Genomic DNA, 14119 nt, shown 5'->3' with positions numbered 1-14119 from the left:
TTCCCCCTTAGTTAACAATGCCGACATTCCCTGTTGTTGTGAAGATTGGACATGCTCATTCAGGCATGGGAAAGGTGAAGATGCTATCTTATATGTTAGGGGTTTTCTTGCTCCTAGTATTTAAAAAAAAAAAAAAAAAAAAAAAAAGTTTGTAAATATTAACATGTGGAGTCTTCTCCAAACTGGATGTTAAAACTTGCAAGCTGGCCAAATTCTATCTTAGGAGTCTGATTCAGGGTTGCCACCACAAGAATCTTTTTTTCTTTTTCCTTTTTTTGACCAGCAGTCTGCAAACATTTTACTGACGAGCCTGACTGCACCCCACACCATGCTTTCGACCACCTCACTCCGCAGCCTTACCTCAGCTTAGCCCAGTCCCCACCTCCCCTGCCCCCAGCCCCGCAGATCCATCCCTGCTGCAAGGAACCACAGAGGCTCCAGTGAACCAGAAAGCCCTGACAGACAGACAGCACTGCAGGGTGCTGAGCAACATTCCCACTTAGACTCTAAGCAGTACTGCTCCACTCTCTGTCCAGCATTGATGCTTGAATGTGGCTTCATTCAGGCAACATATCTTGAAAGGAGCTCAGGACTGCTTATTTTGAAGCTCTATTCTTTTTACAGGATTTATGGACCAGCAATTTTGAGCTCTTTTTTAATGGACTGTCCATAAATTTACAGACAGTTGGCAACCCTAATCTGACCCTAGTCAAAACCTTGCTTGGGCCTACATTCAAGAAAACACTTCTGTTCAGGGAAATACTTAAACACATTTATACTGCAAGGTGACTTAATTCCTGTTCTGAATGGAGATAGATGTAAGTACATGCTTAAGTGTTTTCCTGAATCAGGACTTTAATACTGATAATTCCATTGACTGCAGCAAAATTACTTGAAAACCCAATTATAGGTTTACAAGTTGGGAAGTCTGGGCTGAGAAATACGTTTTGCCTGGGGTGGCCAAAATTTTCACAGTTGTCAACTAGATGAAATATGTTTTATTTCTTTCTTACTGGGCTGTATAGTACCTGCATGTTGTTAAATAATTGTTCTGTTCATTTCCTGGGACAGCTGCATGTCACAGGCATTTAATAGGCATGTGCAAAGCAGCTAGAATTCACTTCAGATTCGGCCGACACGGGAGACAGTGATTCAATTTGATGATTCGAATCACTGCCCTGAATCAATTCGGCCCAGTCTGATTCAGCTGCTGCCAAATCCGCTGAATCTCTGAATCACACAGGCTCCATCCCCTGCCCACTCTCCCAGCCCCGCCTGGCCCCAGCTCCCAGCTCTTTGGGAAAGAAAAAAAAAAAAAGCCCCCACTCACTTGATGCTGCCAGGCAGGGGGACAATCCCCTCTGCCCCCCACTGCCCCACACTGTGGGGGGGGCTCTTCCATGAGCCCCCTGACCCCTGCCCACTCCCCCAGGCCTGCCATGGCTGCCCCAGCTCCGGCTGTTTAAAAAAAAAAAAAACAACAACAAAGCCCTGACTCATTGGCTCCTGCCCAGCAGGGGCATGATCCCCCCTGCTGCCCTGAGCTGTGTGGGGGGCTCTGCATAAGCCCCCAAAACCCCAATGGCCACTGCAGCAGCACACAAGTCCAGATTTTTTTCCTTAAAGGGCCAGGAGCTGGGGTGCACGGGGCAGCCATGGCAGGAGGAAAGACTGGGGGAGCAAGTGGGGGTCTCATGGCAGAGCCCCCCATGCAGCATGGGGCAGTGGGGGTCAGCAGGGATCACCCTCCCCCACCTAAGAGCAGCCAGTGAGTGGGGGCTTTATTTTAAAGGGCTGGAAGCTGGGGCAAGTAAGCCATGGGGTAGGGCTGGGAGAGCAGGCAGGGATTGGGGGGGGGCTCGGGGGGATTGGGGAAGCAGGCAGGGGATGGGGCCTGCCAGGGGTCCCCCCATGGTCCCCCTTCCGGGTTCCTCCAACCTCCCCACCCCCTACTTACCAGCTTGGAGTCCGGGTGCAGCTCCCTGTGGCAGCATGCAGGGACTGCCCGAAACACCAAAGCTTTTTTAATCTTTTCCAAATTGATTCAGAGAGCTTCTAATTGATTTGGACCTTTTAATTGATCCCCTGATTCGATTGGGGTCTGGAGATTCGGCCACTGAATCAGGCCAAATCTCCTCCAAATCGAATTAGCACCCGGAGCTTCACACAGCCACAGTGTTTAAGGTGATTTTATATCATTCACCTCACAATGATGAGTGAGGGAGTGGCTTACAATGTAAAATCATAGAAAAATAGAGCTGAAAAATGGGCCCTCAGGAGATCCACAAATACAGGGCAGGCTGAAACCATTATATAAGTAGTCCTTATCTATAGGTTCAGTAAAATCCTTAGTTATGGATATATCCAGGAGTAACCTGTGACTGAAACCTAGAAGTGCCTAATCACATGATTTAAGAATTCTTTTGTTTAACCCAGGGCTGTGCAGCTGGGGTCTGCATTCCACCTGGGCAATCCACAAGGCGGAGGGAAAGAGGGCCTGCATTCTATTGATACCAGGCTGCAAGCTGCCAGTGCAGCCCACACAGTGCAGGGGTTCCTTAGGGGCCGCCCTTACTGCATATGTAATCCCCACCTATTAGATGACAGCCCTCATCTAAGCAATCCACTTCTTGTTTAAAGATGTCTTTAAATGCTTACATTTTAGAAAAATCAAAATGACCCAAATTTACCTTGGTGAATATTTTCACCCCATTGATCTGGGGAGAGTTTATGACCTCTTCTTCCTGCATTAAACTCCGTATTGTATCTTAGTCACTCTATTTTTCCTCCATTCCCACAAACACTGGTTCTTTAATGGGATTTTTACTACAACATTTAATGTTTTCCATTTATTAATGATTTTTTCCATTTTAATGACTAAGCTCTGCCCTCATATATGTGCATTCAACACCCATTTAAGTGTTTACAGTGTGAGCTCTTTCAAGACATGGGCACTAGAGCATTATACTTATTTATAAGAAGAGTTTATAAAGGATGTGGAGGAAATAGGAAATCTGCCTTTCAGTTTCTTTTTTATTGAACTAAAATCATTACATTGCAATGGCATGAGAGGAAGTAAATGTTTAAAAATTAAATTTTATTATAAAACTCAATTTAAACAACAGCGCAGACCTGTGATCGGAAATTAGATTGAACTGGTTCAGTAAAGGAAATGCATCCCCCCTGGAAATCTTTGATCCAAATACATTGTTGAACTCAATGTAACAGGTACAAAGTTCGTATTACCACAGCACTTCCCCTAAGGAAGATGTTACCATAATTGTGCATCACTGCTAAATGCCAGGATCGGTGCAATGCCATTTACACCCTCTGCCATTTGTTTTCTAAACAACTTACACTAGATTTTTTTAGTTAGTACGATTATTATCATCAATGAATTTGGTTTATGAAGTGTTCCAAACTGACAGATAGCTTTTTAATAAATGTTTTGTTGTACTTTTATTTTAATATTTTGTGTGTGTATGTATTATATGTATCATATTATATCAAGCTGTGATATAATTGGGCCACTTTGATATCAAAGCATATAATCCCAGCCCAGCCTAGCCCGTGAACTCAAGCATGAATAGATCATTTTGACTGTGTTCTTGTTTCTACTGAATCAATGGCAAAATTCACTTTGACTTCAGCTGGAGTAGCATTTGGCCCATTAAGCAAGGCACTACACTTCACATTTCAGAAATGCAGGTTTAGATCCTGAAAAACTGGGTTTATCTTGAGGAATTCTTGTGTGTGTCCTGAGCTCTATGGTCCAGGACACAGCTTTTCAGAGGACTAGCTCATGATTCCTATAATATGGTTGGTTAAAACAAGGAAAAAGTAAAAGTGGTGAAAAGTTTGTGCATCCTTGAGAAAAGAGGGATTTGTACACCTTCAGTTTCAATTTTTTCATAAATCTATTTCTTCCTAATCTGTGCATTACTGGTACTCAATACTCCACAGATGTATTTAAGTTCAGTTTAGTGGCAGCTTAACTAGCATGATGTCCTGGATCATAATGGCATAAATAATAGCCAGATTTCAGTGTTGATGGGCAAATCATGCCATTAAGTTCTTAGTTTTCCTTTTGACGTGTCATAACTGTTCCTACTAGAAGTACTGTTCAATACACCTGTAAAACTGACAGGCCAGATTACTACAGTGAAATAATTATTGCCACAAAGCTCTTTTCTTTACCTACCACTGGCCACACACCAAGCCCATAGTGCTTCAGTTCTGTGACTAATCCTGTCTCTCCAAATTTCCCCAATAGCTTGACAAACCCTTTTCCTAGAGCTTAAACATTGTGGTCATTCTGATTTACAATTTTCTACTTCAGAAACGCATGGTAATGAAAGCACATTTCATGTGATACAACACAAGAAATGTATAGATCCAGACACACTGAAATATATATATGTTAAATGCTATCTCACATTCCTCATCTATGAAGTATTCCTCAGAACTGGAATCTAGTCCTCTAGGTGAGGTTTCTGTTCAGTATCTCAACACCTGCTCTTTCATTCCCGTGACCAGTTTCCTTTGACCGAGGCTGGTCCCACCATCAAGGCATCCCCTCTTTCCCTCTATCAATTTTTCCACTAAGGACCTCTATAATCTTTCAAGCTCTGTAGTGTTTATGACCCAGCACTAACACCTAATATTTGTTCTATACCCAGAGAAATTCCATTCATTCAAGCTTCAGCTTCTTGCAAAGAAGGGGAAGAAAACTGATTGTCTTACCAACCAGAATTCATAAGCTGCAGATGTGTCATATCATCACACTCTTTCTAAAACTTGACATAATATACTCTTAGTAGAACTTGACACAAAGCCATCAGCATTTTAAAATTGAGTCCTACAGAAGAAATGATTATGATTCTGCTTATAAATTACACACCTTCCTGTAGGAATATTTATTGCCTTATTCTGGTTTTGTGAAAGATGGCTCTTTCTACATAGTTAAAATGTCTATGCTAAATTTTGTAAACTTAATATTAAAAAGCATATTTCTCACAAGTGTCATTTTACAACACATCTCTAACTGTTGTTGCATTTTTTTTCTCTTTCACATGCTGTTTATTTGCGATATGACAACAGGTCAAGGTAGACAACCACTACGATTTTCAGGACATAGCCAGTGTGGTAGCACTTACCCAGACCTATGCTACCACTGAACCCTTCATAGACTCCAAGTATGACATCAGGATCCAAAAGATAGGCAGTAACTACAAAGCATACATGTGAGCCAAATTTTTTCTTCTTCCTTCATTTTCCAATTTCGACATTTACAAAGGAGCCAGAGTTAAGACTTTTGAATGGGTCACTTGATTGAAATCTGTCTTTAAAAAGATAGAGTATTATCTTAACTTTTAGAAGGAATTTTTTTATGCTTTTATACTTATAATTTGATGCATATTTCCATTAATTTAAAAAGTGTTTCTAAAAATCTGATCATAACTGCTTCATAGTCACATTAATAATGCATTGTGGTGAATTATATTTATTAGAGAAGTAACAATAAGAAAGCTTCAAGAAAAGAAAAATAAATGAATGTGATCTTTCTAAATGAAAACTTACAGAGGTTATAAAAAAAGGGAATTAAGGTGAGCTTGTGAACATAGTAAGATGGATTTTTATTTTTCAAAGATTTAAAAGATGCCAAATTAATGCTTGAGATGGGGGGGCAGGCTGGGGGGGGGGGGGGAAGGGGCAGGAGTTATGGTGGAGAAATAATGCCTCTCTTAGGCATACCAGAATAGTTTCCTGCAGCTCTTATGAAACAAGTTGCCCTCAGCAGTTTCTCAGAGTATTTTAAATGTCAAGAAATAAGCAATTGGAAGTGGGATCCATTTGTTTTATAGGGGATGTTTAAATCGTGGTTTGTTTGTTTTTTAAATCTCTTTAACAACACAAGAGCCAGTTTTCTTTACATGCTACAGATTTTGGGATGGCACTTTGTAACTTTCATCCACAGAGAACTATGTACCTCTTAGTCAATGGTACAAAAACTAGAGTTACATCATGTGCATTTAGAATACAGCCCTAGTCCTGCAACAAAATGTACACATGAGGATGAAGAGCTCCTTTGATATCTGTGAAGATCTGCCTACATGCCAGTGCATGACTGGAGCCTCATTTTGGTCTTCATGCTTATAACTGAGTTGTTGGTGTAATAAACAATGAAACATAAGAAATGTATAATATGTGGCTTGGGGCTCCCATATTGTCAGCATGAGAAAATTATTGTATATGAACACAAAATTGGGCAAATAAATCTGCGTATGTATAATTACATTCTAATTCTTTTATTGGACTTCAAACAAATGAGAAACGTTAAGATACACAAGTGTTAGAGATGTGTCATAGAAATTAATACATGTTATACAGATGTTGCAAGTTTTATGGTAGGTTAATTTGGGGATTTAACTGAAAACAGCAGTGTATCCATATGATTAAGTGATCACACCCATCAGGTCTGCTTAGCTGCATCTTGCAGCTTATGGCCCCTTAAAAGTATAGTTCTAACTGTGAGGCAGGACTGCAGAATAGTTATGACATGTGTCCTAAGGAGGTTTATTCTCTGGCTGATGACCTAATCATATGGGGTAATGGACCACTCCTGCTTTGGTATGTTCTGCCTCATCAGTAACAAAATTAGTAGGCACTCAGAGCTTGGCCTCTCACAGTGCTGGGCCCTACATTTGTTTACTGTGAACACAGACTAGAACGCTCTCCAAACTCTGAGACATGAAACATGGCCATCTAAATGGTAGATTTTTAGTAATCTGAGTGTCATTTTTGGGACTTACAAGCTGGTACCCATTCTGCTTCCTGGGAGTGTAGAAGTGTATGTGGGCATACCCACTATGCACATAGACTGAACATGTCCGGTAGGATACATACTAGCTGTGTACATGGCTAACATGGGTGGTTGCAACCTGACAATTTAGGCAGCCCAAAGCCAAGGGCTAGAGGCTGGTAGACTGAGGAAGGACTGTCCATCTTTTTGACTTAATGACTTTGTGGTTTAGGGCACTAATTAAGACGCTATTTCCTTACCCAGAGGTGGTTTGAACCTACATTGTTTTAACTTCCAAACACAGCATTTTAATCACCACACCACAAGTCAGGCATTGTCTAGAGCAGTGGTGCTCAATCTTTTGGCCACACAGGCTGGATAAGTGGCATGGGGTGGGTCCACAGGCCAGATTGGGTGGGTCTGCATGTGTGCTTTAATGCACATTAGCCTATTTTAATGTGCTATTTAGTTACTGCACATTAAAATAAGCTAATGCACATTAAACATTACCTAAACACTGTCCTCTTTAGTTAATGCACATTAAGACAAGATAATGCACATTTTCTACCTCACAATGAAGGTACTAGATTTAATGAGCATTAACTAAAGTGTGTTAATGCATGTATAGACACACCCATTGTGTTCTGCTTCCCAGGATCAGGCCATATGCAGCCTGTTGGGCTCTCTGCAGCCCCACACCTCTCTCCTGTGCTCTTTGCCACTCTACTCAGCTTTCTGCTGCCCTGTGCCACCCGCCTCAGCTTTCTCCTGCCCTGCTTGGCTCCCTGCCACTCTGCTCTGCTCTCTGCTGCCCTGTGCCTCCACATCCTGCTCTTTGCTGACCTGCTTGGCTCCCTGCTGCCCCACGTTGCTCCATGCTGCCCCTTGCTACTCTGCTCCCTGCTGCCCCACATTGTCCCACTTGGCTCACTGCCACCCTGCAGCACCCAACTCAATTTAGCAACCAGGATCCTGCTATCCAGTCCACAGGTGTCCCCCTGGGTCCAGAAATTTGACAGCAGGGAAGCAGCAGTTAGCTGCCATTACTCCCCTGCCACCAAATTCTAAGTCCTTGGGGAGCTCATGGGCCAGAAAACATTGCCCCGTGGCCCAGATCTGCTTCTTGGGCTAGGAGTTCATCACGCCTGGCTTAGGACAGTTATACTCAGCTGGGGTACTGCTGCACCCTGCAGAGCTGTGAGATCTTTAAAGGCTGATGCAGGGTATAAGCCCTTGCCTGATCCCTGTGTAAAAAGGTAAATATTTGTTTGTTCTGGCCCAGCCCCTGTGTAGCAAGGTAAATGCTCATCCCTTCCCCTAGCACAGCCCCCATGTGTGGAGGTCAGCACTGCAATAAATTAGTTTTTGAAATGGAGAATTGCCAGATTCAGAAAAGTTGTGGAAGAGGGCCTGGAGTCTAAAAAGGTTGAGCACCACTGTGTGCTCAAGTGCTCCAGTTGAACCTGACCTTCTGGGCAGCCACAAGGGAGTGACATGTAGGGCCAGAAGGAAGTAGGCAAGCTAGAGTGTGTGGGGGTTGTTGGCCTGCAAGAGAAGGGTCCCTAGATTACAGTCTGGACCATACTGCCCTCCATCAATTTCCTTCTAAGTATTATTAAATGCAAGGGACAGTAGTTCAGTCTCAACTGGGGCATGGAAAAGTAGTTGATACAATTGCAGACCTATGGTGCTGTGATTAGTGCACTGTTTCTGGGAAGTCAGAAAAATGTAGGTTTATCTACCCCTTGGGCAAGGCGCAGACAAGCTACTGAGTCTAAAAAGTAGAAGATGTTTCCAGGACTAATGGTCAGGTATATGCTTATGTAGTCATCCATGCATGCAAGGTTACATGAAGGTATTCCTGGACAGGTAACTGCCAAAAATGTCAATTGGACAACTGAAAAATGACCACAGGGAAATAGCATGCCACCTGTTGTGTGCATTCATAAAAGTTGTGTTAGTAGCATATTGTTCTCCAGATGGTTCCTATTTTCTGCTGTGAGACAAAAACATAGTACTTAGAGCCACCACAAAAATGCCAGCTGAACATTTGTTTTTGTATTTTAAAAGAGCTATTAAGATGGTCAGTATTGTAATTCTGTGGTAAATTGTGGTATAACTAAATCCATGACTCACAGAACAAGGGTGTTTATCATCTGTTAGGAAAGATGGTAGCAAAATGCAATGTTATATCATTCCAAATACCACAGCTCCTCAAAAGTTTTTGCAATGCATACTTAACTGCACTAGTATCACTGCAGGATTCATTACATCTGACTTGCAGGAAGTATAGTTAAAGAGATTTAATGAAACCCTTCTATGAAAAAACCATGCAAATATAAAAATACCAACTGATATTAAATCATCTGTCTCTTTTTCCAAAGCACCATATATTGAGTCTATAACTTTCTTTATCCTGACCAAAACAACAAAACAAATTTGTAGTCTCACATCAGTGTAAAGTCACAGTCTGTACTATAATATCAAAACGTCAGATCATCATTGCATGTACAGCAACTAGTAATTTATCCATATATTTATAAATTATCCATATCCACCTAGACACTTTATAGCCACTGGCTAGAAAAGCCTTCAAATTTCTGCTTTGAAGTGCCAATGCTTTTTCATCAAATTTACGGGGACATTTTAAAAGTGAACTAGTAGGAAGCATTGTATTAATCTCGGATTTAATTTTTTAAGTTTATGATAACTTCTTTTCACACTCCACAAAGATAGATATGAGCTATAGATGCATTCTAGAAACAAATGTATTATATTCAATCTGCTAGGAGTCATTTCCCTACTTAATCTGTAATTAGCACCTCTGGGATTATCTACATGCAATATTAATGTTCCTCAATAAACTCCTGCCGAGTCTGAACCACAGTCAGGTGCTCCTAGGCTCAACATCTTCATGGCTAGGAACATACATTACACACAAACCGGTTTAAAGTGATTAGAAAATGGTTTAAACCTGTAACAGAACAGACGTTCAGTGCACATAGACCAGTTTGAAAATGGCTGAAACCAGTTTCAGATAAAACTGGTTGAATGTAGTGTCAGACTTAACTGATTTTGGTCAAACTGGTTTATGCAATGTTTGTCCCAGACCCCTTGCTGGTTTAAGATAAACCAGACACCTCCAGCATCCTGGCATGCTCGCTGGGCTGGGCTGGGCTGGGCTGGGCTGGGCTCTTTGCTCCACAGCAGGGCTGGCCTGTCCCCTCTGTTCCCTGGCTACAGCTCTGGCAGAGACTTGTAGGCACAGCAGGATCTGCTGGCTTCCCCATGCCCCTCTCCTACCCCTCTCACAACTTGCTGCATAAGCAGAGATTCCTTCCTCCTCTCCCCCACAGCACAGACTGTAGCCAGCATGTGGTATGCTAGCTAATGCTATGTATGTAAGCCAAATAGGACAGTGTTCACTTAGAGCTTTTTGGAGGTAAACAACAGCTCAGATGGTAATGTCCCTGCATTCCTTCCTTTGGAAAAGGCAGACAAGGTTCTTTGGGTAAATTTGATATCTTTTATTAGACTAACTAAATAGTTAGAAAAAAATTTCTTACGAAGTTTTTGGGTTTAAAAACCCTTTGTCAGGCTGAGGAAGCATCTGCAGTTGGTGTGTGCTCTTCCTGGATGGAATGAATAGTAAAGAAGCCAGAGGCTGGTAGGCATTTTCCTTTGGAAAAATCTGTTTAAGAAGAGCTTGTAATGAGCGAGGTTTTGTTTTCTGATGGTGTGTTAAAGGCTTATAACAGAGCTGATAAATGCTCTGTTATTAAGGGGGGGGGGATCCCTCCCAATCGCAGTGTCCTGCTGGGGTCTGGCCACGCCCCACTCAGTTCAGCCCTGTGAAAGGGAAGGGATGGCTGCTCTAGCGCCCCCCCCAGCTTCTAGCCTGTGCCTGTATTTCTGGGATGTCTGGTTAAAAAATTGATTTAGCCTAGTGAGGTTAGACTAACCTGCAGAGATTGAATCAATTCAGGCCCAGGCTTTTTGAATGTCTGTCCCTAGCCTGCATGTGCCTAGGATCACAGCAGTTTGAGCTGGGGTGGTCCCAGGTGCATGTGAAGATGTGGCATCTGGGAGCAGCTGACCTAGAGCAGAGAGCCCAGGAGATCAGCTCCTCACTCCCAGTGGCAGCATTGGGCGATGGAGGGGCTGGCTGGGGATGAGGGTGCTGCAGTGTGGGACTAGCTGGCAGGCAGTCAATGCACGGTACCACCCTTGTGCCCCAGCCAGACCTGATCACAGTCTGCACATATGTTTAAGCGCACATAAGTACTCCACAGTAGGATGGTACTTGTGTCAGGCAGTACTATCCTACATTAGAGTTACTTAGTTTACTGAGCCCTAATACAGGTGCATGTGTAGACTGTGATGCTTTACTGTGGTGCTAGTCACACTCTTAGTCAACTGCAATAAACTGCATTCAGATATGCCCTCTGTTCATTTTTTTTTCAAATCTTTTGCTCTATGTTAAACTTAAATAATCTGAAGCACATCCATGTACAAAGTTAAATAGCATCACAGAAAACGCTTTGTAGTTTTTATCTTGTTGTAATAGAAAACATAGAATAAGCAAAATGGACTGGGGTCAGGAACAGAAGGTCAGCTACAGAGCTCTCAGAGATTGAGATGAGACATTCTGAAGTGTCATGGGCCAGCAGAGAAGGAAAAATTAGGAAGCTGGAAGGACTTAGAGTAACTACTGTATGCACAGCAAGACAGAACCTTAACTTAGTTGAACATTGGTGCTCAAGGTTCTGGCTGTTTTGCACTGATGAACAGTGGGGAAATGGTCTAAACCGGGGGTGTCCAACTTCAGCATGGCCAGGAGCCACATGTGGCAGCATCATATAGCCCCTAAGCCACACACTATCTGGGCTACACTGCAGGAGCATACCCCCAGTGATCCCTTCCCGCTGCAGTGACTGAATACACCAACCCCATGCAGCCTGTGGGCTTCCAGTTGGCCAGTCCTAGTCTAAACAAGCAGCTAGGAATGAGAAGCCTTAGGTAGCAGACAACATGTTCCCTTCTTTCCAGTGGGGGAAAAGGCAAGTAGAAGGTGATAAGTAGTGTGTTTGGGGAGGCACCATACCTTGTCCCTATGATAGTTCTACAGCCAGCATAACAGACCTGCTTTTAAAGTGGGAGAATTTTCATATAAGGAGAGCAAAAACTGGCTTCGAGTGAGACATCTTTCCCTGTCATGGTCTTCAGCTCTGCTAAGTCTACATTCATGGCAGCCAAGGCTCCTGATCTAAATGCTCCTAAAGAGCTTTAAAGAAAAAACCGAGATGAGCTAATTATTATTATTAATGTGATTTCACCATGATTCCTAGAATGAAACCTGCTGTAATAAGGAGTCTTTGTAAGTTTATATTATTCATAGATTCATATTTTCACAGATTGTTAGGGACTGGAAGGGACCTTGTAGATCATCAGGTCTAGTCCCCCTACACTAGGTAGGAAAAGACTACTGGGGTCAAGATACCCAGGTTTCTATCCAGTCTCCTTTTGAAGATTTCAAGCATAGGTGACTGCACCACCACTGGAGGGAGTTTATTCCACAGTCTGGACACCCTGACTGTGAAGGAGTTTTTCCTGGAATTGAGCCTGAAGCAACCTTCCAGGAGATTGTAGATTCATCGATTCATAGACATTAGGGCTGGAAGGGACCTTGGAAGATCTTCGCGTCCAGCCCCCTGCCCCAGGGGCAGGAAGTCAGCAGGGGTCTTAGGATCCCAGCAAGATAAACATCCAAATGTCTCTTGAAGGCATTCGAAGTAGGTGCTTGAACCACCTCTGACAGCAGTCTATTCCAAACCTTGGTGGCTCGGACAGTAAAGAAGTTCTTCCTTATGTCCAGCCTAAAATGGTCATGGAGGAGTTTGTGACCATTTGATCTTGTCATCCCTTGGGGCACTCAGGTGAACAGATGTTCCCTCAGATCCTGGTGAACACACCTGATAAAATTATAGATGGCCACCAAATCACCCCTAAGCCTGCGCTTTTCCAGGCTGAAGAGCTCCATAGCTCTCAGCCTCTCATTATAAGATCTGTTTTCCTGACCTTTAATCATGCATGTGGCTCTCCTTTGCACTCTCTCAAGCTTCTCCACATCCTTTTTCAATTGTGGAGCCCAAAACTGGATGCGATACTCCAGCTGCGGCCTCACCAAGACCGAGTACAATGGGAGAATGACATCCTGGGATTTGCTTGAGAAGCATCTATGGATGCAAGCCAGTGTTTTGCTTGCTTTACTAGCTGCAGCATCACACTGAAGGCTCATGTTCAGCTTGTGGTCAATCACGACTCCCAAGCCTCTTTCATCCGTAGTGCTAGCCAACGTAGCACTGCCAAGCCTCTAAGGATGCTACAGGTTTTTCTTCCCAAGGTGGAGAACCTTGCATTTTTCAGTGTTAAACACCATGAGGTTCTCATCTGCCCCTTTCCTGAGCCTGTCAAGGTCAGCCTGGATTGCCTTCCTGTCCTCAGATGTGGAAGCAGAGTTTGGTGCCATCGTCAAACTTGGCCAGTTCACTTCTGATGCCAATGTCCACATCATTAATGAAGATGTTGAATAATATAGGCCAAAGGACAGAGCCTTGAGGGACCCCACTGGTCACAGCGCACCACGATGATTCACTTCCATCAACCACCACCCTCTGGGTCTGACCATGAAGCCAATTCCCCAGCCAGCAGATCATGGTGAAGCCGAGGCCACAGTTGGCCACTTTTGCTAAGAGGTGATCATGGGATACCAGATCAAAGGCTTTTTTAAAGTCAAGATATATGACATCAATCTCTTCCCCCTTGTCCAGATGATAGGTCACCTGGTCATAAAAGGAAATAAGATTGGTCAAGCAAGACCTACCCATGACAAACCCGTGCTGGCTATCCCTCAGGATTTTTCCATTGACCAGTCTGTTGAGAATGGTCTCTTTGATAATCTTTTCTAAGATCTTCCCTGGGATAGAGGTCAGGCTGATGGGCCTATAGTTTGCCGGATCTACTTTCCTCCCTTTCTTGAAGGCCTTCTTCCAATCATTGGGCATTTCACCAGAGTGCCAGGAATTCATGAAGATCCATGCCAGGGGCTGGGCTATGCTGCTTGCTAGCTCCTTGAATACCCTGGAGTGTAAGCTGTCAGGGCTGGGTGACTTGAAGGTATCCAGCCTCTCAAGGTGTTCCTTCACAAAGTCAGCATTGATGGAGGGTAAAGAATCTCCCTCATCTAGGTCATCCCATCCCGTAAAGGGCAGGGGCATCCCATGGGACTGGTGAAAGACCGACGTAAAGTACCCATTT

General features: G+C 43.4%; 1 protein-coding gene across 5 annotated transcripts in view; it reads left to right on the top strand.

Moving 5' to 3' along the window:
- Nucleotides 1-14119, top strand: part of SYN2 (synapsin II) — a 623389-nt gene that overhangs the window by 509223 nt on the left and 100047 nt on the right. For all 5 annotated transcript variants that reach the window (XR_009456083.1, XM_014597696.3, XM_019496298.2 and 2 more), the window contains exons 6-7: nt 12-74; nt 5101-5243. Coding sequence is in view for 4 of the 5 variants with exons in the window: in XM_014597696.3 (XP_014453182.1) it covers nt 12-74; nt 5101-5243 (206 nt within the window). In the remaining variant the exon portion in view is untranslated. The remainder of the gene's footprint in view (nt 1-11; nt 75-5100; nt 5244-14119) is intronic.

The sequence above is a fragment of the Alligator mississippiensis genome, chromosome 12 (genome assembly GCF_030867095.1).
Source record: "Alligator mississippiensis isolate rAllMis1 chromosome 12, rAllMis1, whole genome shotgun sequence".
NCBI classification, from domain to species: Eukaryota; Metazoa; Chordata; order Crocodylia; family Alligatoridae; genus Alligator; species Alligator mississippiensis.
Note: the sequence above shows the minus strand (reverse complement) of the source record. Positions and strands in the feature narration are given on the sequence as shown.